General features: G+C 41.3%; 1 protein-coding gene and 1 long non-coding RNA gene across 5 annotated transcripts in view; one reads left to right on the top strand and one right to left on the bottom strand.

Moving 5' to 3' along the window:
• The window catches only part of LOC125888442 (uncharacterized), a 91,937-nt gene that overhangs the window by 6,093 nt on the left and 59,162 nt on the right, over positions 1 to 26,682 (bottom strand). The window lies entirely within an intron of this gene.
• hic1 (hypermethylated in cancer 1) lies at positions 1,086 to 16,032 on the top strand. Of its 4 annotated transcripts, none has more exons than XM_049575823.1 (2): positions 1,086 to 1,371; positions 7,609 to 16,032. In XM_049575823.1, the coding sequence occupies exons 1-2, from the start codon at positions 1,312 to 1,314 to the stop codon at positions 9,847 to 9,849; spliced, it is 2,301 nt and encodes a 766-aa protein (XP_049431780.1). In that variant the 5' UTR covers positions 1,086 to 1,311; the 3' UTR covers positions 9,850 to 16,032. The 4 variants fall into 4 exon arrangements, with proteins under 4 accessions (XP_049431780.1, XP_049431783.1, XP_049431782.1 ...); XM_049575826.1 differs by having other exon boundaries at positions 7,625 to 16,032; XM_049575825.1 differs by lacking the exon at positions 1,086 to 1,371 and adding an exon at positions 2,852 to 3,073.

Here is a 26,682-nt window from a genome sequence, read left to right on the forward strand (position 1 = left end):
AAAATCTATGTGCTGCAAAACATATTTGAGGCGTTTAATGAAGATGAAACAGCCTATTAAGTCTAAATTAGCCTGTACTAATCGTCTAAATGAGCATTCATTGATGTTTTACCACAAGGTAGCCACTCTGCAGAGCACTATTCATGATTATTTGGTACTTTAACTTTGCACAGCTGGCAGCGAAAGCAAACAAATCTGTCCATGCATCACTAAATTCAAAATTTCAAGGAAAAGGTGCCAGGCAGTAGGTGTATTATGTATATTTTAGTTGTTGAAATATTTTCTTAAAAATAGCATAGAGGCTTTACATTTTTACAATCGGAGAATGTCAGATTTTTTTAGGCCTACAACATTGACCTATCATTCATTTCCATACAGTTTTTTTTTGTCAAAGCCACAGGGAGCCACTGGAGAGGGGCCAAAGAGCCACTTGTGGCTCTCGAGCCGCAGGTCTACGGGAACTATTGTGCTACACTACATTAATCTGACAGCTACAGTTACTTTGATATGACAATTCTACACACAAAGCAAAACATATGATCAGATGCATTGTAATAAACTGAACTGTTATGCAGTGCAGTCGTTAAAAACCACAACATTAAACACAGTTTACATGTAAATGCATCTATAGTAATGATCAAGTGACATATTATAACACTGGCAGGAGTAAAAGCACCAACAATAAAGGTACTTTTAAAGCACATTTTGTTGCTTTTGTAGTTTTTAAATGCAGGACTTTTACTTATAATTGAGTATCTTACAGTGTGCTGCTACTTTTATTTAATATCTGAATACTTCCTCCCCCATTTTAAATATAAAAGGTATTCATCACTAAAGGATAACTCACCTGCACTCATTTTAATTTGCCATAAATTGGTCAACCTTTTCATGCTGACATTAAATCAACATGAGTCTGCTGTCCTGCATAAACACGTCATCAACAATGACTCAAAAAGGCCGCTTCTTTTTTTTGTTTTTATATAGTACTGACAAAACAGGTCATAGCTATCCTACTTTTTAATCTCCCATTAAATCACTGCACAGCATGTCCTCCTGGATAACGCCAATGGGACACACTGCCGCCGACTGCACCATTGGGTGTCGCTGTGCGCGTAAAGTCTCCGCCGGCAGGTCTGGTCCGACCGGACCCCGACACAGTCTGAAGTGTCAGATACTCTTGTTAACACGTGAGATATTCAGTGTATAGAAGAGTGTGAAAGCGGGGGAAAACGGGAGACAGTGGGCTGCAAAATTACGCGGAAGAGGGTTTGTGAGAGTGAGCCGGACTCGGAGGAATCTGCGGAGGTCCTAATGAGGGAATGCCGAAAAGGAGAGCAGACATACGGCCAGAGCACCAGACATGAGTCCGAGGTAAGACTGTGATACGGCAGAGAGGCAGGGATGGCATCCATGCTGACGTGTGACACGGTGACACAATGAGCAGCTCCTTAGTGACCTGCTGTGATGACTTTATCCAAGTTTTTAATGAACTTTGCGGGTTTTCGTTTTGAGCCGATGGTCCTGATGGAGCCAGAGACGCAGACAAAGCTTCAGCATCTGGATCATAATGGTCACGTCCGGCCTAAAGCTGATCTGAGACACTTAGAATATCCTGTTAATTTTTACTATTGTTAATCTTTATGCATGCGTAATTAAATCATCCAAGAAGCCAGATGTGTTCAGGGGAGGATTTTTTCAGCACGAGATGGCGTAAAGTGGTGATTTATTAAAGCCACGTAAAAGAAAATCTTTTAATGATTCATTTTGATACTGGATGAGATGACTGTACAGGTTCACTGTAGAAATATTTGTAAAATAATTTGAGAAAAAAAAGACAAACCAGTGGCCACAGTGGGCTTCATGTTATGGCACACAGCTGTGTTTTTATTATCCATCATAAAAAAGGAAACATGTCTTCATGCCCTTGTGCTGCCAGTTTTCAGTGGACTTTATCAGCCCTCTAATTAGACTGTCAGTGGTGCTGTCCACTGCAATATACAGGTTAGGTCCATTTATTAAAGTCACAGCAGGTGTTTTACCTGAGAGAGAGAGAGTGTGTGTGTCTGTGAGAGACAGAGAGAGAGAGAGAGAGAGAGAGAGAGAGAGAGATGTGTTTTAAAGTGGTTCATTAAACCTCCTTTAGTTTCCACTTAGCTAATTGTGTTCTTTAAGTGAAGCCAGGGGGGCCATTAAGCCTCCAAATCTTCTCAGAGGAGGTCTGAGGGAGGCCGAGAGACACCTTCATTTAAACAGTTTCATTGATTTTACTTTTTCAAAACTGCACCACTAAGGAACACTAACAGATGTGGATTTATTTTCCAAATGACACAAAAAAAGCAAACATGACTTGAGATTGATTTGGTTCTAATGTTGGCTTCAGGGACAAGATCAAATTTTAAATGGTGCTGTTTTAAGGGGAGTAATTCCTTGAAGGTCCTTGACATGAGAAGCTTTAACAGCTCTTGATGTAAGCAGTTATTTTCATCTCTCCAAAGTTTTAAGTGGAGCTGCCTGGTCATAAATATGCAACATATATACGTGCGTATACAATGGCTGCCTGTCTCTTTAAGACGATGTGTTGAGAAGTTCAAGTCGGGGTCACTTGAAGTTCCTGCCCTCGATTTTACCTTTTAGTTTTATTATAGACTGACATCACACGGGGCGCTAAAACACTTAAGGCGCATAGAGGCTCCATTATCATCCCGGTGCGCGTTATTGCTCCGACTCAAAAATAGCTAAGGAAATTACTAGAAAAAAAATAGGAGGAAACTGATGCTGGTCTAAAGCACGTATTTTTTTATAGGAGGGGATGAGAAAGAGGGGAGAGGAGGGGCAGAGACACAGAGAGAAAGAGGGAGGAAAGTGGGTGGGAGGACGGACCTAAAGGAGCGACAAGAAATTCATATCAATTAATAATCATAAAAAAAGAGCTGGCAGACGCGCTCGGAAAACTGGCATGGTTTTTTGGAGGCTGGCAGTTCAAAGCTGAAACGTCAGATATGACTCCTGGAGACTGCTGAGATGATCATTAAGGGAGACTTAGATCGGATGGCAGAAGACATCGGGCATGCAGGTAAGAGCTGATGTGCTGCTGCACGCGCACAGGAACCCAAACAAGAACAGGGGTTAGGGTGACATTTGGCTTTTTTTATTATTCAGTAAAATGTGCAGTGCATGCTGTCAGGGAGGAAATGTGCTTTTTTAAAATCGAATTATTGAAATGTTAGTGTTTTATATCAGGCGACGTCTTACCTTGTTTGTATTCCACTTTGACCAAACTAGTCCGCTTGTTCTGTTTTACGCTTTTAATTTGAGTCGGTTGAAATTAGTATTATTATTCTCAAATATTAATTAAACACAGAGCACTCAGATAATTTGTAAAATCATTTAGGATCAGGAAAAATCTGCGAAATGATGTGAAAGTTTCGAGATTAAAAGTTTGTGTCACTGCTAAAAATTCAAATTTTGATTTCTTTTTAAAGATCTTTCAGTTTATATATTTTTAAAATATTTTCTTTGAACTCAAATTTAATGCAAAACTTAAAGAGGACATCGACCTCTGTCAGCTTCTTCAGTAATCCTATAATAAATTTAATAAGGAAGCAACAGGTCTCTATTGGACATTATAAAACAGGCCTATCACTGTGCGTAAAGTGTTCCTCCTCAGTTCAAGCGGACACAGTAAAGAATATTATGGGGATATTTTGGGTGGATTTTTAATGCATACATTTCTGGTTTCCCTTTATAAAAACCTGATATTTTATATACGACGTATGAAAGAGAAGCTTCTCAGTGCTGTTGACAGCTGTGAAGAAGAAACAGCTGTCTGATGCACCTTAAAGTACAATGAGCTGAAAACAGGTCTGCCTCTGGAGGTGATTTAAGGCTCTTTCGCCGGAGATAAAGGTTTAAAGGATGAGGCGCTGCAGCTCACAGAGATGGATCCACTCGTGATTCGGTTTAACGGTACAATATGTGAAAAGTAAAACAGATTAGAGACGCAGAGAGGACGCGTCCTCTCGGCGACACACACACACACACACACACACACACAGTCAGCAGACAACTTAATGCATCGCTTGCAAAACGGGACGTGGAGTACCCAGATGTTAGGCACAGCTTAAAACCTTGCTCCTCGGTAAACCATGCACACAGTAGGTTTTATTTAATTTCCACATAAATGTGTCGATAATCAATGCTTTGGAGAAGAAATTAGAAATAAGAGATGTAAATTACTCAAACTGCTGCAAAGCCTGCATGATTTAAATGTCTGTGAACGCACCTCGTTTAATACTTAATTTGATTATTAGTGGTCTGCTGTTTAAATAAACTCATTAAGAAGCTTCCGACAGTATTTTATAAATGTGAGATGATTTTTAGATGCGCGATTACAGCAATCACACAGGAAACCGACCCTGACTCTTCATCATGTTTCTGATCTGACAATAACTCAACTTGCTCATCATGAGAGCTCAGTTTTTCCAACTTGTGTGTGAAGCTCGGCCTGTTATTTAATGCACATGTGTGTGCCTCTGATGACTCACAAAAATGACAAAAAATAAATGAGTTGGATTACAGTAATATAAAACTACAGTAAAATATCTGCTTGCAAATTTACACTGACGTTGTTGCTGCAGCGTTGCCTCGTAAATTGAACATGGGGCTGCATATGAGCATGGTCAAACGGGTTCTAAAATAAACAAGAGGACGTGAGCATGGGCAGCAAATTGAATTGAAAGAAAATAAAATGTCAACACAACGTTTTAAGCAGATGTCTGGAGTGTTTATGTGACTGAAGCTGCATGGAGAGGTAGGAGGTTTACTCTCCCGCTTCACCCCCCAAACCACAAAAGTGACAAAACAGACAAAACACAGGGAGAATGAATATTAATCTAATGCGAATAACTGAATGCCATCGCCGTAAACTACATCAGCATCGTCTAAGTTTCCTCAGCATGTTGACGGGTCATTAAAAACAATGCTGTAAGATGGAAACAGTTGTGAATCCCAGTAGGACTCAAGTAACCTTCTTTCTATGTGCAACGTAGAAAAATGATTTAATTCAGCCTGTTTAACACAACACACTAACAAAAAGAGCTGTAGTTCAGGCTTTGGATGTGTTAACAAGATTTTTTTTTTTATGTTGCAGGCTTGCTCTGAGCTCTGACAAATATCACTGCAATCATAGATGGCTTCCTCACAGGATGCTGTAAGCTTACACATGCCCTCCAGATCAAGGGTTTTAGAAAACACGTTTAATTGTGATCTCTCACTTTTTGTCAGCACATCACACGGTGAGCTCAGATATTTTTAAAAGGCAAGCTGTAACCTCTCAAAGGCTCATTCTGATGGCAGCGACAGAAAAGAGGCTGTTATTGTCTTGATGGGAAACCCACAGCCACCTTGACTGTTGTTACCACAAGACCAAAAATAATGCACATTGCACAGCACATTGCAGGTGCGGTTTGCTTTGCACACAAGATTTTTTTTTTCTTGGATCACAAAAGATTTTATAAAAATTTGCAAGAATATGTTAAATGTGGATTTAAATGTCCTGTACGCTCTGTAAAAAAAATCTGTCTATAAATCAGGATATAAAGCAGGTTTTATTTTCCGCTATGCTTTGTGATGCAGTTGAACTGTATCACGTAGTACGGCGCTGCAGACCACATACTGACGAGAATGTACACCGATTGTGTGTGTGTGAGTACACAACGTGTCACCAAGCTCCGCAAACCAGTAACAGTAAACTAAACACCCCCTTAATGCAGCAGGGACTGCAAAAGTTCAGCACGCTGTGGAAAGTACTTGGCCAATTCCTCATATCATCCTCATTTCTAAACACGTTTGATCTGACCGACGTTGTAATTTATAGTTAAATATGACCGTTGAGTAATCAAAGCCAGACAGAAACCAGAAGTGGAAACACTTTAGATGACAACTGGGGACATGATGGAGCGTAAACCCACCTTAACCTGTCTTACTCACCTTTTATTCATAGCCTTTTTGTTTTTTTTTAGATCCCCATGACCAGATAATAAGAAAAAAAATAGCCTACAGGTCATATGTGTAGATATGAGGACAGGCACCTTTTGAGATAATAAATAAGATTCTTTTTATCAAAACATATAATTTCCTGTCATACGAATGACCACTCACCGCGTGATCACCAGCTGGACGTCATACTTATTTGGGCTTTTTCATTTCATCAGCGGTGACATTTCCTTCTGATGTTGAAAGGCCTGGCGCTGAACACGCATTTACAACAATACACCGGAGTGACCTCAGGTTTTAGGAGTACACTGTTTTATCAGTGCGAGAGACCAAAATAGTCACATGACTTTCTGCTCAGAATTCCTCTAACTCATTTGTCAAGGTTTATTTTACTTAAATTCATACTTCCCTATTCTCGTGCTGAGCTTGTACAGTGAATGAAATAAACAAGAAGTGAATGAGCTGGTGTCAGGAAGACCATGATCAGACGGATGACATGATATTTATTTAGCAGCTTGTTTCCCATCAGTGAGACTAAGCCCTTAGGGACAGTTTGAGACGTTTAATCTCATATGTAAACTATCCTCAGATGCCACTGATTGAACAATACATGGTGTTTCATGCGTGCAGCTGATATGGCTTATTTTAGGCTTGATAGAACAATTAGTGTTGATATTTGAGTGTGTGTGAATGTGTGAGCGCGTACGCATGTGTGTGTGTGTGTGTGTGTGTGTGTGTGTGTGTGTGTGCGCGTGTGTGTGCGCGTGTGCATGCGCATTAGATCCCTGGAGCTCATCTCAACATAAAGTATTGAACCATGTTATGTTGATTTACATCACGTACACTCAGTGTTCCTTATATGACTGGGCAGAAAGGGGAGCCGAAAGACCTATCTTTTTTTGGATGTGTCCGTCGTCCCCCCACAGGTTTATACCTGCTGTTTATCACACTTGTGAAACATTCATCCCTCGCTTTGTTTAAAAGTCTGCACAGCACTTCTGGAATACTTTATCAGGAAGCCAGTGGTTACAAAACATATATCTGCTCTTCTCTGAATTTGTTTCTTTCTTTCTTTATGCTCAGTGCAGAGGAAGTGAATGCGTAGACTTTTATTTCTGATAATGAGAAAACCATTGCAACTGCTCACCTTTAGCAAAAGTTCACTTCTAGTAAGTGGCCTTCATGTGCACTTCCCACACATAACTTCTGCACTCAGCCTGTTCCATCAAGTTAAATCTATGAATTAAACATGATTATGTAAACTGTAACTTTTATAAGGAGTTTGCAAAAAAAATGCCATTTAATTTAAAACTAGTGTGTTTTAAAATAAAATGTTAATAAATTAATTTATATCAATACTCATAGGCTTACTTAAATGTCCGTAATAGTCCTAAAATTTCCTTTAAAGACTATTTATTCTTATGTTGGCAATCAAGCCTTTTGGCACTTGAACATTTTAAATATATTTTAATATAGTCTGATGTTTAAATCATAACTTTTCATAGACTCTCTCTGTAAAATGCATCAATAATGATTCTTGTGGTGCAGAAAATGACACATTAATGGTGTTTTTTTTGTGTGTCAAAGTGCTGACTGCTGCATGATGTTTTACAGATATCTGTTGTTGCAGGTGGCGGACTGAAGACGATGCTGGGTGCCATGGAAGTTCCAAGTCATGCTAGGGATCTCCTCCTGCAGCTCAACAGCCAACGGACCAAAGGCTTCCTGTGTGATGTTATCATTGTGGTGCAGAACGCCCTCTTCAGAGCTCACAAGAACATTCTGGCTGCCAGCAGCCTCTACTTGAAATCGTTGGTGGTCCATGACAATCTCATCAACCTCGACCACGAGATGGTGAGTCCAGGGGTCTTCAGGGTCATTCTGGACTACATCTATACTGGCCGCCTTAGTGAGGGGGACCCCACTTCTCCCACTGAACCCAATCTAGGGGCTGTCTTGGCAGCAGCCAGCTACCTTCAGCTACTTGACTTAGTTGCTTTGTGCAAAAAGAAGCTGAAAAGAAATGGCAAGTACCCTCCCCGCCCAGGTCCTGCATTTCTGCCGTACCCAAAGATGGGGCCCAACAGTATGGGTTTAGGGAGTGGTGGCAGGTATAGGATTTCTACTCCTGTCATTCAGTCCTGCCCTCCAGGAGGAATTTTGAATAGCCATGCACCCCGGGCATCACCACTAGATGAGCTAGTTCCCCACCGACTAGCCATCCATGCTGGAGAGCTGTATGCTCCCACCTCCACCCAGGGCTCTCAGGTGTTCCCGTCCCTGCAGTCAGCTCTGCCTGCCCAGCTTGGGCGCCCAGGCCACTCTGAGAGGAACTGCTCCCCCAGCTATGGCCTTGACCTCTCCAAGAAAAGCCCCAACTCCCAGTCTCAGCACACACCCTCTCAGTCCCATCTGGCCAACAATCACAATGATGAGGAGCGAGACGGGACTCTGAGTGGACGCAACAGTCCCATGCAGGGGGCGAATGGAAGGGCCTTCCCCTCAGACAAAATGGAGACAAATGACCAGGCAAGCTCCCTCACTCCTCCACCTTTCCCCCATCTCAACCAGCCCCTTGGCCCACACCTCCCCCACCTTCATCGCTCGGGCTCCCAGGGCAGAGATCGCTACCCGTGCCCCCCCAGCCCTGACACCCCCACGGAAGGTGGAGAGGCAGGCAGAGATATGGGCAACATCTACCGTTGGGTGAAACATGAGCCACTGTCATACACAGCTGAAGATGAAGATGAAGATGAGGATGAGGAGGAAGGGGGTGAAAATGGTGAGCAGCATCATAACCACAAGGCCGGGGAGGAAAGTGAAGGAGCAGACGATAAGAGCGGGTCAGGCACAGAGGAGACGGGCAGCAGCGAGGGACGCCCGTCCCCTTCTGGACCAATGGGGAGGTTCCATATGCCATATGAGCCAGAGAGCTTCGGGGACAATCTGTATGTCTGCATTCCCTGTGACAAAGGCTTCCCGAGCTCAGAGCAGCTCAATGCACATGTGGAGACACACACAGAAGAAGAGCTGTACGGCAACTCTGGTGGGGAGATGGGAAACAGCAATAACAGCAGCACCAAAAACCTGAGCAGTACTACAAATGGTTATGGGAGCCTGAACAGCAGCAACAGTTTGAACAGTCTGTCCCACCTGGAGACCAAGTCCAGCCAGGGGCTGGGTTCAGGTGGCATTGCGGAAATGATCCGACCCTACCGCTGTTCCTCCTGCGAGAAGTCCTACAAAGATCCAGCCACCTTGCGACAGCATGAAAAGACCCACTGGCTGACCCGACCTTACCCCTGCAGCATCTGTGGCAAGAAGTTCACACAGCGGGGCACCATGACGCGCCACATGCGTAGCCACCTGGGCCTCAAACCTTTTGCCTGCGACTCCTGTGGCATGCGCTTCACCCGTCAGTATCGCCTCACTGAGCACATGCGCATCCACTCGGGAGAAAAGCCCTATGAATGTCAGGTGTGTGGAGGAAAGTTCGCTCAGCAGCGCAACCTCATCAGCCACATGAAGATGCACAGCAGCGGAGGGACTGCAGGGGGCCTGACCACCGACGGGAAACTGAAGCTGGACTTTGCTGAGGGCATCTATCCTCTGAGTAAATATGCAGCAGAGCATCTGGGGCTGAAGCAGGAGAAGGCCAATGAGCTTCTCATCCAAGCCCAGCAGCAACTGGTAGCTGATGCAAAAGTCATGGAGAGCCTCTACCCGCTGTCCAAACTGGCCTCGGAGCACTTGGGCCTCTCCCACGACAAGATGGATGTCCTGGGCCAAGCCCTCCCCCCTCCCCAACAGACCCTCTCCGAAGGCCGTACCATTGACCGCTACTCACCCAGCTAAGACCACAGGACCTGTATAAATGGCAATCACCAATAGGTCTGTGTGCACACACACAACTTGCAGTATTCTAAAGCCATTCACCTCAACTCAATATCTCCTCTGCACCTCAGACACAGGCCAAGAGGAATTGGTCTGCTCATGCACACCAAAATGTGTCGACTGTAAGTGCCTTTCTATGCATGTAATGTATCATACAGTCCTCCTTTATAAAGGAGCAATGTGCTATACCATGACCAAGAGACACTCATTCAAAGAAGTACAGTATTTATGTACAGTGAATGCAAACAAAAAAAAAATTACAGCCATTGAGCCAAAGTGACAAATTGAAAACCAAAATGAAATCGTTTTATTTATTTTTGTATTATGGTGAAATCCAAAGAGAAACTGTTGCAAGGAAATGTTGCAATCTGACCCTAAACCTGTGTACTTTTAAATATCTGTGTACAAAAAAAAAAAAGAAAAAGCACATAAGGACAAGATTCAGGGTTTCGGTCCAGACCTGAGCGGAACTTTTACCAAATGAATAAGCCAACTCTTCTGGACTTTAAAGTGATGGGAGGATTTTTTTTTTCTTCTTTTTTTGGGGGTACTGGACAATTTATGTATCTCACTCTCCAGCTTCTCCAAGTCATGTTCCTGCTTCCCAAGTCGCAAGGAAATGACTGAACAATAAGAGCAAATGCCTCAGCATTTCGGTAAAGTCTCCTCTGTTTTATTTTCTCCACATTTTTAAAAAGTAACCCACTCCCCTGCATATTTGTGTGGATGAAGACTCATGCTATGTGACAGTAATGATAGCTTAATCAGCCTTACACTCAGCGTGTAACCCTTCTTGAGCTAAAACTTCCTTTGCATTTTGACTAACATCCCTTAGCTTTCAGTTGTTATTGAGATGCAGTAAGCACAGCCCTGTGATCTCAGAACTGGGACATGATTGCACATACCCAACTGATGACACACTAATCCCTGCTCATGATGAGCATAAGCTTCAGCTCATGGTGTAGACGCAGCATGGGCGTTGCCTCTGACATTGTGTAATATTTACAATTATGGATGCAGCCGAGCAGAAAGGCAGGGACCAGGTCACAATTAATGGCACAGAAATCTGTCATTTACTGTCAAGAGCTATTACTCCATTCACAGCAGCGTAATGATGAAACGTGAAGCCGCAGTAGTCAGACCCCCGCGTAGACGCTCCACTGTCCGACCTCTCATTTGACCTCCCTCCCCTGTAGTCTGTTGTCTGGGAGCCCTGCTACTGTTGACAGGCCAAAAGAGAGTCTCAGCCCTTTGCCTTAAAAGTGCTCCACTCCACTCACCACACACATATACACAGCCCCCCCCCTCCTTTCCACACACACATAGCGAGCTGCTAATCTGTCTGTGATATGAACACAAGAAGGGGTTTGTGGGTCTTCCCTGGGAGCCAGCGGGTGAACAGCACAACCCAGCTGCTGTGCCTCAGTAATCCCTGTGAAATCTCACTTTCTCCTGGACAATTCCCACTGCTCGCCGGCATGATGTCCCATTTCATGCCTGCCATCTTACCCCTCTGATCCACTTATTAACATCAGCCTAGCAAATGTCTCCCGGCGTCGCCTCCCTTTCCCCGCTGGTATCAAAGGCGGAAACAAAGAATGACATTTTTCTGTGTTGGCTGACCAGCAGTTCCTCCAGCTTGAAAACAAAAGAGCACTTAAAGGTTGCGGGTTGACGGCACATTTTTGTCTTAAAAAATGTTTATTCCAAAGAACATGCTGGCCTTCTCTCTTTTTTTTCCTTTTCCACTTTTACTGGTCCTTCAGATTAGACATGTCTGACCACTATAGTGCCAATGCCAACCTCAGTGGGTGAATGTGAATACTAAAGCCATAAATACACTGTGATAGACGTAGTGAATCTTAAAGGCTTAAAAAACAGAGACAATGTGCCTGACTTTTGGGATTGTTTTTTTTTTTTTTTTCTTTAATGTAACAATAATTTAAGGGCTTCTTCTCTGTAGCATATGATCATATCAAACATGTTGTTTTCTGTCACTTAACTTTTCTTTATTTTGATTTGAACTGAAAGCAGCGCACGTGAAACTGGTGCTTACCTCAGGACTGAACCCAGCATGGGGACGCTAAGCTTTACTAAACCTTTGGATTACATCACTCACACACACACACACACACACACACACACACATACACTTACACATACTTTTTTTATTTTCTTATTAACAGGGCAGTTGTCCTGTGTTAAACCTGTGGTTATTTCTGTTTATACATTTCTTGTTACAGTTTTATGGTGGAGAGATAACATGTGATATTAACATTTTCTTTTTGGTTGTTTTTATTTTTTACTATGCGGTATACATTTTCTATTGTTGTCCTCAAAGAGGCTTGTGTCGGTCTGACCAATTCCATTGTTGTAACATGAGGCAAAGTCATTTTGGTAGTATCTTAACTGGCTGTTTGTGAATTTCTGAACCACACTTTAGCGAGCATCATTGCATAGATCTCTGGTTTCAACCACACATAGAGGCCTAGGTGACGAGTGCAGCGCTTTGAAATGTCTCCACAAGACTTGATGTATTCACAGTATTTCCCTAAACAGACGAGCGGTGGCTGTGCAGGGCAAGTAGGAAAACTTGCCTCATATTGTTTGACCCCTTTTCTCCAGAGGTCAGTGAACTTTCAATGACGAGAGTCAGACTGAGGTCGTACATGCACACAAACACACCTTGCTTTGGATGATGCTTCAAGTTTTGGGACTCTGTTACGAAAAAGTAAGCTTACATGAAACATTACAAGCAGCGGTCCACAGGCATGTGCATACGTGTTAAAAATGTAGGAACAGGCGGATGTCAGTCGTGGGAATTTTAGTCCCTTTACTCCTTCTCGTTCACTAGCTTAAATAAAAATCTGCATCCTCCTTTTCTCTGCCTTACACCATTAAAATAACACAAAGTGTTTCCACTGTCACTCCAAATCTGTGCAGGAGGGAAGAGCAAGATAATGGCTGAACATTTCTGTCGGCTGTGCACTGTTTGAAATTTGCTTGATTGCATTAATGTGTATGACAGACAGAGGAGGAGGGCCGCGTTTCTATAGAGAGGGGAAGCGCTTGCTTGTCTGTTTGTATGTCCCCCTGCCATTTGAGCGTATGAAGGGCCGTTAATGCATGTCCTGGGAATAGGGTCGGTGTGAAGGAGAAGAGCTGAGGAGCAGGAAGTGAACTTTTGGCTGGTGTGTTGTGTGGAGCAGGATGTGCCGTGTGTTTCTGCTCAGGGGCAGATAGAGAGACGGAGAATGGGGAGGGAGAGGAGCAGGGAGAGCGCAGCAGGGTGGATGCGAGCCATTGTCTCAGTATGAAAGCCTGTTCGTACTTCTAAAACTCTCCATTCAGAAAACAAGTAGACTGTATCTTCTCTTTTCCTTCCCGTTCTTGCTCTTTGGGAATAGACCCCTGCTCAGTATCATGGCCATACGATATCATGGGCTTTCAAGGGCTGTGTTGCGAGGAAGCCATTCAGACATTTTGTTACAATTTGAGAATGTTGTGGATACATTTTTGGGCATCATTTTGGTCACAGGAATTCAATGGGATATTTTTTTCCACATTATGTCATAGTTTTAACTTTTTAAAATAAATTGGGGCAGGGCTGATCGAAGTGAAGGGCCTAGAAACTGTAATGTAAATCACAATTAAAAAAAACTGGCAATATTTTTATTGCTCTGTGGTTGATTCAATTAGTAAAATTACAAAAGTCTTGTTCCAATTTACTGGTGTAGCCACTCGCCCCATGGGGTTTCATGCCATATGTCTTTGTTAATGTTATTTATACGACACACCAACCCAGAAAACCTCTCACTGCCACCAAAGTGGTTTAGATGAAGATGTTTTGAAGGGCATTTAAAACAATTTATTTGTTACACTTATTGATGTAATGGAGTTGACTGAATGCAAATTTTAACAAGTGCAGTAAGATGCACCACCAGCTGTGAGATGAGGATTGATCATTTGATTTTATTTTATTTTTTAGGCCTCTTCATTCCTTTCTAATGTTGTTATGGCAACCATCCCAGGCCCGTAACTTTTATAACACTAACAATATAGAAGTAAAAACTGTCTGGATGAGTTCCAGTGGCCCCTTGGAGACCAAAAAAGGGTTTAGGTTTAATGTTAAAAAATGCAAAGTATGCCTTTAAGCTTTCTACCAGCGGTAGCAGGCCGAGGTCACCTATGTGACTCTGACAGACTGCACAGTCCTGATCTGCGATCGTACCGCTGTCTGACATTTATTGTATTTCGCGATGTGTGCCAAAAGGACTGAAGCACTTAGCAGACATCGCAGATGCTCAAAACAAAACTCAGCGACAAATCTTTGTAGTTTCCACGGGTTGCACTGTCGACCTAAGCTTCTGACCAACTTTGACTTTGCCTTGTTATGAAAGCCATTATCTGTGTGGCTGATCTTGAGAGCACAGAGCAGACATGCCACTATTGTCCTGTGTACATATTTCTTTTTATGAGGACTTGTGTTTAAATGTAAGCTAGAGCCAAATAATATCAATAATCAAGCCTTGTTTTGGCGCTGAAACCTAAAACTGACTCTTAAGTCAACCAATACAAATGTGCCTTCAATATAAGCATTGATAACTCTGCAATAACTTGTATGCGTGTGTGTGCACGCGTGTGTGTGTAGGTGTGTACATGGTGCACCTGTCCATCTATGTGCCTGAACGCCTTTCCCACAGTGTCGCAGGGTGAAGTACAAGACAGAGATTTGACACTTTCAAGAGTCTTTATTACAAGCAGCTGCTTTAGATTTATTTCCCCGAACTGCACTTTTCTGGAAAAATCATTCTATTGTGATTTTTTATTACTCTTATGATCCCCTAGAAGTCCCACAATTGCCTTTCCTCTGGCACTTCACTTTCCTCCTCTTCCTCCCTCCAGTGCAGAGCTTGGCCACGCTCGCTCACTGCTCCTTGTTACCTCGCAGCACAACTTCCCTGCTCACCTCTCTCTGTCCCTTCTCTCTCCTTACACTCAACACAAACCGCTGACCCACAGCGCCCGCCGCCTCCCCTCCTCTCCCGTGATCCACTTACTTCCAGCTGTTTTTCATGCTGAAGAAGACAGTTGTCTAAATGTTTATGTGAAGAGCTACTTTCTTTTTCTTTAAGCCCTGATCAATTTCCAAAATGAACTTTGTGGCATGTGTTAAAATACAGCAGATGACGGGCCAAATAAAAAAAGTCTGACATCGTTATTGTATTCTGATCCTCAAGCCAAGAAACGGCTTACAAAGGGAGATTAAAGACAGCATATCGTTGTAGAGGAAATGCAGAATAATGTGAGGGGAAATGTTCAGGGGAAAATATGCTCAGAAAGATGCCAGTAAAGTAAACATGTATGAAATTGCACAATTGAGCCGGGCCTCGGCTGCACCAGCCAAGTCATGCACTGAGATGGAGAGAACCAGTAAGGGAGGAAAGAAGCAGAGAGAAAAATAGCTTGTGCTTGATAGTCATAACCTTCAGTAAATTACAAAGAAAAGCTGGTTGCTTTGGGAGTCTCTTCACCTTTTTTCCCCACTTTGTTCATTTCACTTCCCTTTTTTTTTTAAGGAAATTATCTTGTGAGGAAATGACGTTTTTTGATTTCTCATTGTTGGTTGCTGCAGGTCATTGTCAAGGTTTTTTTTTTTTTTAAATGTTAATTTTGATGTCAGTGTGCCCTCTGAGATGTCATCCTTTTTCCAGACCTAACAATTATCACCCAATCAGCACACGACCCACAGTAGGCTCTTTGTAGTTGAATAGGGGAAGGGGGTTCTGGCTGCTCGTGTCGTCCTCCATCTGTTTAGCTTGGCTCTCTGCTTCTGCCTCTACCTTGAACACATACAAGACAGACTAAGTGGACTTTGGCTTGAATCTTTTCGTTTACAGTGTACAACCTCTGCTCCAGAAGTTTAAATGCAAAGACAAACAAAGAGCAAGGACAAAACAAGCAGGAATTTGGAAGAGCGAAAGTTGGTCAAGGAGATTCGATTGTATATCTCACACATACACACACACAGATGCGGACACACACTTACACACACACAGCTGGATGGCAGACCGCTGCTCCAGATTAGGTCAGCTTTAATTAGGTTTCCCTGCTCCGTTTGGAGTGTCGCTTCTTGTAGAAAAAGCCATTATTAAAAAAAAAAAAGGTGATTCCACCCAACACACACTAAAACCTGTGCCAAAATGTTACAGAGCCTCAGGGTCCTCACTCACACACACATGCACTCAAAGACACACACACGCAAAAACATCTATCCTGGTTTTGGAAAATGGCTATGTGTAGAAATGATGGATTAAGATCTAATGAAGATTGCTGTGACGTTTCGAGGTGGTTGTACCCGAGTGATTGTGGTTCACGGATAAGAAAGTTCAGCAGACTGCCACGCAGACAGTAGTAGCTGCGGATAGATGAAAAAAAAAAAACATGACAGAATACATACATCACAAATTTACAATGGAAATGAGATTTTTCAGTGGAAGACGGGATCTTATTTCAGCAGGCATGAAGCAGACGTCCATCAATAAAACCCAGTGTTTTGTTTTGTGGTTACAAAAACAATCAAAAGCAATACATAAAACCAAACAGTATTTCTTTTTTTTTTTTTTTTTTTTTGCATTTTCTGCATTTTAATGTCAGTATTGATCTTACTTTGCTTTAGTGAAATGAATGTATTTATTGCATGTCAAAATGTTTTATTATTAATTTCTGTGTAAATTTCAATTGTGGGTTTTTATAATAATTTCATTTAATTATGGTGTCTTGATACAATCATATTGATAAGGCTTTTATTTTTTTTAAAAGCCAATGTGAAAAATGTCATGTTTGTTTTGTTTGTTACTATACTCCAAATCAACTTGGCAATAAAGTGAATTGCATAACGGATGTATGTCAAATTAATTAATTTATTGATTTATTTTTCATGTCTATATCAAATACAAATAATTAGACATAATAATACGTAAATACACATTTCTATTAGACAAACATTCCATTAAACTATTTTTTCAGATATGATTAAATTGTTGAAAAAATGTATATAGCAGTATCGCAATATTACACAGAGGCTGAGTACCATTTTTTTTTAAATTATAAATTATTATTTCTGCAAATGCAAGTTCAACTTTTGGTAGCCTACTAGAATAATCAATTGCTTTATTAGTCTACTAAATACATTTTGCTTTTTATCTTATTACATAAAGCAGATGTTGACAAAGTTTTCCATTAGGGACATAATTTGCGATTAAAAGAAGTTAATAAATCACAAACTATCACAATCTATGTTATATAATGTTATCACAATACTCAGCATATCGCAAAATGTTAAAAAACGCAGTAACATTGTATTGTGTGAAAGTGATAATATCGTATCGTGCAGCCTCTGGTGATTTCCAACCCTATTAAATTGATATTTTCACTACATTTACCCCCTTTTTAAATCTTCCACATCAAACCGTAAGTATTAGACCAGTGTAGCAACCATTTGTGTTTTCGAGACATTTATTGTGCATGATATGGGTTTCACATTAAAAAGAAAAATATGAGACAAAAGACCACGATCAAGACCATTTCACAGCGATGACGACCGCAAAAACGAGCGACTTCTGTTCATTTTCCTATAATACACTCGCCTTCGACTCCATATTCTCCCATATGGAGACATGTGAGTGCCTCATTTAAGACAGAGAATTTCAAATGAATCTCATACATCACACACAGTCCACATGCAACAATGAACAGATCCATTACTCTGTCAGCAGGAGCAAAACCAGCCAGGCAGGCACACACACGCTCACACACTCACACACACACACACATACACACACACACATCCTTTTCCACTGTGTGAAAATCACCTTATTATCATCAGCACATAAGAAATCATAGTGCCTTCCAGATGTTTGATATGAATCAAGCAACTTGCCACAAATTACGTCTTGACATTAAACAAATTAGCATTTCTTCTCTCAGGTGCTGTAAATCATCAACATTCATGAACTAGAGGTGCTTCCTGAGAGATCATATTCACCAGGTGTAATGAAAGACATCATCCGCTTTATGCTGCTTGAACAGTAGGTGAAAATAAAAGGAACAGCGTGATATTCATCACATGTCTCAGTTCATTCTGGTTCCTAAACCTGGAGCGCGCAGGCACGGTTTTCTCTGAGTTAAAGGAAAATTCCAGTTTATTACAAAGTGGGCTTTATTATCATAGTTGTGGCCTTCACACTGTATCTATTATCAACACTCAAAGTCCACTTACAAACTTTTTCCAGAGCTTTCAAGCTAGCAAGCGTTTCCAAGGTCAGGAATTAACTTGTCATGATCTTTTCTATTGGTTATGAGAACATTGTGCTCACTGAATTTATTGCTGAGATCTAGGAACATCGCAGCATCACTCCAATGAAGTTCTACGAGGCAAGAAACACACCGTGATCAAGCACTCTGTAAAGACGCCAAAAGTTTAGGCGGATCTAAACCACCTCATTTAAAGATAGGGGGACGAAAAAAGCGTTTAAAAATTGCATGGGCAGCGTTGTGGGGGGCGTATTGCTACAAGTAGTGACATAATGGCCACGATCCAGGAAGTCCAGTTTGAGTAAAAGATGAATGCGTTGAAAGGCTTATCCGATGCCAAAATGTTGCACAGCTGTTTATAATTTCAGACAATTTTTCACAACTCTGGGTATATCACAGCAGCAACTATTTAACCTTCCATTGCGACAATTGCGAGGTAAACAGTACATGTATGATGTTCATGTTACAAGTACACAGCCAGGAATGTTTGCATGCACATATTTGATTGGCTAATGCAGCGGATGTTGTGTTGCGTTGTGACAAATGCTGAGGCTATTCAACTTTTTTGCTACACGGCCTCTTGTGCGTTGGCACCTCGGCTGCATTTATGTACTGGCCTCATCTTACCAAAATGGAAGGAGTCTCTGTCTGTATGCATGTATAGCCTCTTTCCCATTGGACATAACACCCACAAACACCCACTAACATCTGGCATTTGTATTTAATGGGAAAGGTTACGGTCGGCATTCACTCCCCAGACAAATGACCCTGCAGTAGTCACAAGTATTTATCCGCTCCAGCTACAATTGGTAGTGATGGAAACCGAACCCCCGGGTGGAAGCACTAATTTTAGCCCTTTTTTCTGCATGACGCAATGACACTCACCACAAAATACAGTGCATCTCAGTCCAAAATGCACTCGAACATCATTCGAAATTATGTCGATATCAAGCTTGAGAAAGAGACTGAATAAGAAATATAGCAATAGAAAGAGACAGAAAGAGGTTAAAAAAAAAAAAAACCACCGTAACATTTTCATTGACCTTCATGCTGCTCTCTACACTTTGTTAACCTGTGTTCTGCATCATCCATGTTGTTGAATGTGACAGACCAGAGAAAATAAGAAACAGAAAGGCGTACTTGTTCACTGTAGAGCCAGCTCTGATAATGGAAAGGGCATCTATCACTTATTTTTAATGGGCTTTTCTGCATTTAAAACCTGCATATGTGCACTAATTTTGGTGGAAAATGGATGTTTGTCCTTTGATATTTTTTCGACAACAATTCATTAGGGGTGTTCCATATCATACTGTTCACGATAATACTGGCATACTTTTTAATATGATATGAAAAATTCCTATAGCGATACTAGCGATATTTTGACTGTTTGACTGTACTAAGTACGTTTATATGCAGCTTGAGAAAGTCGAATTATTGGCTTAGTCCAACTGAAACCGGACTTTTAAATGCATGTAAACAGCTTAGTCCGACTGAAATTGGACTATCCATAGCTCAACTCACACCTAGATAATTGTTAAACTACTGTTGCATGTATCCACTTAGTACGACTGGAGTCAGACTTGGTGTTCTGCACATGCACCACTATTTCTTTAGCGGGCTTTCACCCGGAAGAAGGAGATGACGTAGCAGCAGTGCAGTAATCCCGGAAAAACAAACACCATGGCGACAAGAAGCAGAAGATGCACTTCTGGACGGACAAGGAAACTACATTCATGCTCCGACAGCTAAAGGAGCTAAACATTTTGAGGTTTATGGATAGCAGGAAAATGCGAAACGCGGATTTGTTTAAAAAAGTTCTGAACAAGAACCGGCAATAGTTCAATACACACTATAATAAAAAGGACACAGCGCCGCCTATCGAGGTGGAGTCAGACGTACTTGGTCAGAAATTCAATTTTCTCTTCTGCATGTATACTCAGACAAGACGAGAGGTCCCACTTGACTGATTAGCCGAGTTATGAGCTTAGCTCGACTACTGCGTGCATGTAAACGTACTGACTGTTACCCACGGCAACAACAAGCATGGCTCAAAGCAAGACTATTAGTGACTCTGCGGTGGTTCCAAAAAGAGGTGCAGCTTCAGTAGTGTGGAATAAACTATGGCGTCCTGAATGTTTTATGAACAGCCCCAGACTTCTCAGACTTTTTAGCGGGGGTTACCGCTCAGGGGGAACTCATTCAGCGGCTCCTCTGGCAGCAGTACAGTGTCTCTCCTTCTCCCCTGCTGTGCGCACATGGATCTCTGTGTCGTCTAGTGCTTTCATCAAAAATCTTTAGTAATGTAAACCTATGTGACGCTTGTGGCTTGACAAAAAAATACATATATGTGAATAGTTATGGTATCATAACAGCCTGTCACAGGTTACAGCGTGATGATTAGAGCAGAAATGGCAGAGCATAAAGGTCCAGGTGGAAAAAAAAATCCCAGGGTATGTTTTTTGTATTTGGGAGTTGTTTAAATGTGTAATTTTTGGTAGATTTTATTTTGTTGTACTATTAATATTATACACAGAATATGAGTCTCACTCTGAGTTACTGTTGATGTTCACAAACTGAAGAAATTAGGATCATTTTTGTTTAGTTTTTACTTAATATTTGAAGGCAAACTGTAAAACTGTATCACTTATTTTGTTTCAATTCTCTGTTTTTAAATTAATAAAACTTTTGTTTGTTTGTTTGTTTTTTGTACAAATTTGTCATATTGTCAAGAAAATCGTTTTCGCAAAAATACCCTGAAATGTTGTGATATTAGTTTAGGGCCGTATCACCCACCGCTACTGTTCAACCAACTGAATTCACACTTGAAGGGTGTATTACTGAAGGACCTAATGGAAGTGCGTGTTGAATACAAGCTCTGCTGGGTACAGCTTGCTCCCCATTCTTTGCTACAGTACAACAGATGAAGAAAGATAGACCAGAGATGTTACATTATAGCAAACTCAAACATTTCCAAATAAATGCTTTAGCTCCCAGAAACAGGCAGGCTTTGCCTTTATTGAGGCCAAAATATGTTCAAGTGAGCTTTTGCACCCAGGTGATGCTCATACTCTACATGTAACTATGGCATGGCAGGTTTCAGGACTCAAGGAAGTTAAGTGATGGTGTGAAGATGTTCTCGAGAAAGCTGAAAGCAGCAATACCAGAGGTCAAACAATCAGCCTGTTCTGAGCAGTTACATTTTGAGCTGGCACTGCACAGTTCAAATGAATGAGGGGGCTGTGTTTTTTCACACTGAGATGTAGCAGGTCTGAACACAGCCTCAAACTGAAAGTTGTTAATGTTGGAAACAACCCCCTATCACATGAGAAAACTGCACTAGTTACAGTAGTTACTAAATACAGCAGGTCAGACCTGAACATCTGTAAACTGTGATGGGTGCTTACACCAATTTTATTTGTTCTTTCTCATAAATAGGCTTCACTTCTCTGGAAGTTTGTTTAAAACCTGTTTAAATGTGTGATTTTTCATGATTTTTCCCTGTCTGACTTTGTAGCAATGCATTAAGTACAACTTGACCATGACTAATAAGACTGATGGCTAAATTAAGAAAATGAGACCTACTGCTCATACTGAGAGACCAGGAGACCTTTTGGCAGCAGGTCCGCCTACACCCTGCTCTCTGCCACTCTGAGGCATCACATGTTAAATGGCAAAGGTCTGAGGTGTCTGGTGTTGGGCACCGGGTGCCCTGGCTCAGTATTTTTTGGGGGGAGTGGGGGGGATAGGGGGCGCACAGGACAGGTGCTAGCTCAGAATGTAGACTTTTCTGTGGGGACTAAAATGTTATGCTTGTCCTACTGTAGGCCCCCACCCCCTTCCAAGTCAGATGAAAATGTTCACGGGTATGAATGCAAACGTGACAGATGTCAGTCTATGTTTGCTCAGGGATGGATCACTGAAGTTTTCAGGATGTGAGCAATGTATGGGACTGGGATCTTTTCCACCCTGAAAACAGCCATAGATGAGATGGATAATCAGCTGGTTTCCAGTGGACTGGATGTTTGCATAACCTGGTGCGTCAGATGTTGAGTATATGGGACATGAGAAGGGCAAAGGTGTTGACTGCAGAGTCATTAAAACTCTGAGGGACTCTGATGTCTGTACATGCTGACACCCTGCAGTGACTCCACTGTCAGCACTAAGGAAAAAGATCAGGAAGTGTGTGTTCATATCTGTCTGTATTTGAAACTGTGACTGAAATCACAAACGCATCAATGTCAAGTACAGAAAGCATAGAAAAAGATCTCTAGAGGCTCCTGATGCAACTTTCAATATTATGCCATCATTAAAAAAAAAAAAAGTTGGGATGTGAAATGATTCATCTTTAAAATTATGATTGATCTGTGGATTCCAGTAGTTAATCGTGAATAACTGCGTTTTTTTAATTGCATGTTTACAATTCTAGTATTTTGCATTTCATAAGAGTTTTGAGGTCCATATTAACAAGGTAAAGCAGTTCTTAGCAGAGTGTCTTGATTGGGCGTCACATTAACCCAAGGTTTGATGCGTTTTAATAAAATGATGTGCCATATTCACATCTGACAAATAATTATGAAATAGAAAGAAAACAGCTCTGTCCAACTGCAGGCCACAGAACAATAAAGCACACAAATGATGAAATATATCACCAAAACAAACAGCACTGACTGGACAAACAAATAGCTCACAGCTCAGTTCAGTTCAAGAAAATCAGCACACAAACTAGTGTGAGTTCAGTCCACTGAGTCAAGTTTTTTGTTTTCCTGATAACCCTTCACAGTTCCCAACAAACCAAATAAGGAAATCAAAATACACAATAGAGTCTATATTCACAGTTCAATGACAGGAAACTATTTGCAATATATACACTTTGTATTCACAGCACCGCTGACCAGTCAGCTGCTCAATTAGTCAGTCAGGTCTGCAGCGTCAGACATAAGTCTTTCAAGACTGCAACTTATGGAGAAACTCTGGACTGACATTAACTTGCTTTCCACGAGTGGACTAAAGAACACAGACTTACATTGCGTTCTGATGCTGGACATAAAGCTGGTGTACTCAGCGGCAGCAGCAGCTCAGAGAGACACTAGTTTTTTTTTTCCTGCAGGTGCATATAACTTTTGATTGGTCAACTGACTCATCTGGGAGTTTTTAAAGTGAAACGGGCCATTAAAAAAGTGCGTTGGTGTCTCATTTTCAATCACTGCAGCAGCAGGAAGTAAAGAGCTCATGCGTCGAAAGAGCAAAAACAGCCACACACGATAAATGCGATTAAAAAAATAACGTGTTATGACTGGACTTTAATCGCATCATGGTTAACGCGTTAATGCTGCCAACCCTAAAAGAACTGCCAAAAAAGTCACAAACTTTAAAATTTAAAAGAAGTCCCAGTCACTGTGTCTTACCATCAGCAGCTACCAGAAAACCAAGATGAGACCAATCTGGAAATCCATCGGTAAAAAAAAGATAAAAAAAAAAAAAATTCCCTTCCTTTACCTCTGGAGGCACAGCCCGGAGTTTTTCGACTAACGGAAGTGCAGGAGCCTCGGCAATCGCTCACGCCCTTAACTTCCGGCGGTGTCCCTAGGGAATCGCTGTGTTGTTTACAAATACTTCGGGTAGAAAACCAGCAGAGTTTAGCTATATATCACATTTTTCACATCACTATATCACCCTGTAGACTAATCTGATGTTTGTTAAGTCTATAAACACAATGATTGAACAAACGTTACTATTTCTGTGTGTTTTGTAATTAACACGGTTATCGTAGATTAGCTGGGCTAACGGTTAGCTGTTAACGTTAGCCGTTAGCGGTGTCTGTAATAACCATAGACTGTATAAAAATAGGGTAATAACTCAATAAACGGTCCGTGAATAAAATATTTTTTCCAGCGGATATCTTAGTTACAACATGATTGAGCTAGCAAAGCAGTTTTGTGTTGCTATGTGTGGTATTTATTCAGTTATGGGAAATCACGATGTCCAGAAAGCAGCAGTGGCTGCAGCTGACAGGGACAGTTAGCAAAGCTAACATCAGGACGTCATCTGTTAAAAGCCTCCTGTTGTCAGATACGACATGAAACTACTCCAGTTTGCTCAGTCATGTTGTAACTAAGACATCCGCTGGAAAAAATATTTTTTTTCACGTTGATGAGACGGTGTTTTGGGTGGAGCGGTCGCTATGGACGCAGAGCTTGCTGTTTCTGTAGGTACACATTTCCTGCATGTCTCGGCCACGCCCCCTCCATTGTGATTGGCTAAAGCACAGCATCGTTCAAACTCAAAGCCCTGCCCTCCCACCTCTGTAGTCGTCTTTCACACAGGGCTGCCGACAGATTCTACAATGTAAATTGCAGAATCTGTCTTGAGAGATTAAGAGGAGACAGGATGATGCATCTTGATTCCTTCTTCTCTGATATCTTTTTCCTTTCTTTATAAGAAGATATACTTTATTAATCCCCGAGGGGAAATTCAAATTTTATTTTCATTATGTTGTCATATCCACACAGGCCCGAAATACACACACATGCACAAACAGGACTTATACATGCATTAAATGGAGAGATGTCCCATGGACAGGCACCCCAAGCAGTTAAGGGTTCGGTGCCTTGCTCAAGGCCACCTCAGCAGTGCCCAGGAGGTGAACTGGCACCTCTCCAGCTATCAGCCCACTCTCCATATTTGGTCTGGATGGGAACTTGAACTGACGACCCTCTGGTTCCCTACCAAAGTCCCTATGGACTGAGCTAATGCCACCCCAGAGCAAAGTTTCCAACCAATAGCTTTTACTGAGCTCACATCAAGTCATATCCTCAGTTAGTAACATCTCAGTCAAGTCAAGACAAGACAGTTTAGCAGATTTTTGTCCATACAATAAAACAAGCAACTGGATTTTACTCAATTACAATTCAAAATTGGCATCCTCTGATTTGTTTTTTTTTTCTTACTGTATTGCCCAAGGGAATAATCCTGCTTTTGAAAAGTGAAGGTAAATTCTAAAAAGCAGGAAAAACCCATGGGGAAGTAAGCCTCTCACCGTTTGATCTCTAGCCATAATATTTACACAACAAGTTTTAAATATATTTAACTGTCATTACATATAAAAAACAATCTGCACTTTCTGTATCTGTAGTGCAAACTCTGTGCCATATGTTTTTTAAAAGGCTTACATTATGCTTTTGAAAAACAAATTGTTTTGGCAAAGCAAATAAGGACAAAAAAGGGGAAAATCAACATGAGTTAACACAAAATATACATCAATATATGTTTGTGAACAATTAGAACTTCACCCATGTGTTGTAAAGAGTGAAAACAATGAATGAATTCTATTACTGTTAATGGCTTTCTGCTTAATGCTTTCAAGACCAAAGCTAAATCTGCTGCTAGTTAGTTCGGCATGTTCTTTATGGGTTTAGCACTTTTATGTTCATCAAAATTCTAACTATTGACCGTTACTTGACCTAATAAATGTGATGAGGTCAATACACTAGAAGTCTTTGAAAAAAAAACCCAAAAAAAACCAAAACTAAAATCTGACATCCTCTCACATCTAAAGACAATTTGGCTTTTTGCATCACACACTATAAGATTGTGCAAAGACTGGGGATTTTGCAGGGTCACTACTTGCAAGAGTTCAACCAGACTGCTTTTGAGATTATTTCCCATAGAAATATTACGCCATGCTTCCTTTAAGAAATATGACATATTAACAGTTCCTTACGTCTGCAAAACCACACAACTTTAGAAAAAACTAAATACAAGAAGTCATATGTCGACAGTACTCTTGTCAATTCTGCATCACATTAAACAACAGACAAGCAAACAATCTTTACATTTTAATTAATTAATTTTTTTAGCGTAAGCTTGCTACCAGCTGTAGTTGGTTAGCTATGCTATTTCATTGGGAGGAGACCGGGGGAATTAGAGGCAAATTGTTTCAAAAATTAGCATTTCTTGGTAAAAATCAAGTGCCAGTTGGTGGATCAGATACATACTGAATTAAACATGGACTCTTGTTCATTCCACAACTCCACCAGTTTCTCCTTCTCTTCCACAGTTCAAGAAAACCGAGACTTGCTCAGCTTCTTGGGCCTCTAAGGCCTCCCATCCATGTTTACTGTCTACCCTGTTTGCTGCTTCCTGTTTGGTGCTGGAGAGAGTGCAGCTGTTGGTTGTTGACAATGTTCACGAATGGAACTTCACCATTTTCATGAGCTAAGACTAAAACTTAAAAAAAGAAAAAAAAAAAAACGTGACAGATTGTAGCGGACCGTCAAGACGAGAAAAAAATTGACTTAAGACAGTTTTATGACTACATTCCACCAAACAAGTTCATGGGGGTGCACACCAACTGAGGCAAAACTCTAGTGATTTTATTCTGACACTGGAAATTTGTGACACTGTAATTTCTTGAAAAGTCATTTGGTGTTAGGCTGGCATTGGTTTGAGTTTTGGATGACTGTAGCTGTGTAGCTATAG

Source organism: Epinephelus fuscoguttatus, linkage group LG5, assembly GCF_011397635.1.
Source record: "Epinephelus fuscoguttatus linkage group LG5, E.fuscoguttatus.final_Chr_v1".
Classification (NCBI taxonomy): Eukaryota; Metazoa; Chordata; class Actinopteri; order Perciformes; family Serranidae; genus Epinephelus; species Epinephelus fuscoguttatus.

What these genes read in the sequence shown, in the direction of transcription:
- hic1 (XM_049575823.1), top strand. Translation starts at nt 1,312, where the DNA reads ATGAGGGAATGCCGAAAAGGAGAGCAGACATACGGCCAGAGCACCAGA. An exon ending in GCACCAGACATGAGTCCGAG is followed by an intron (nt 1,372 to 7,608) that starts GTAAGACTGTGA and finishes GATGTTTTACAG; the next exon opens with ATATCTGTTGTTGCAGGTGG.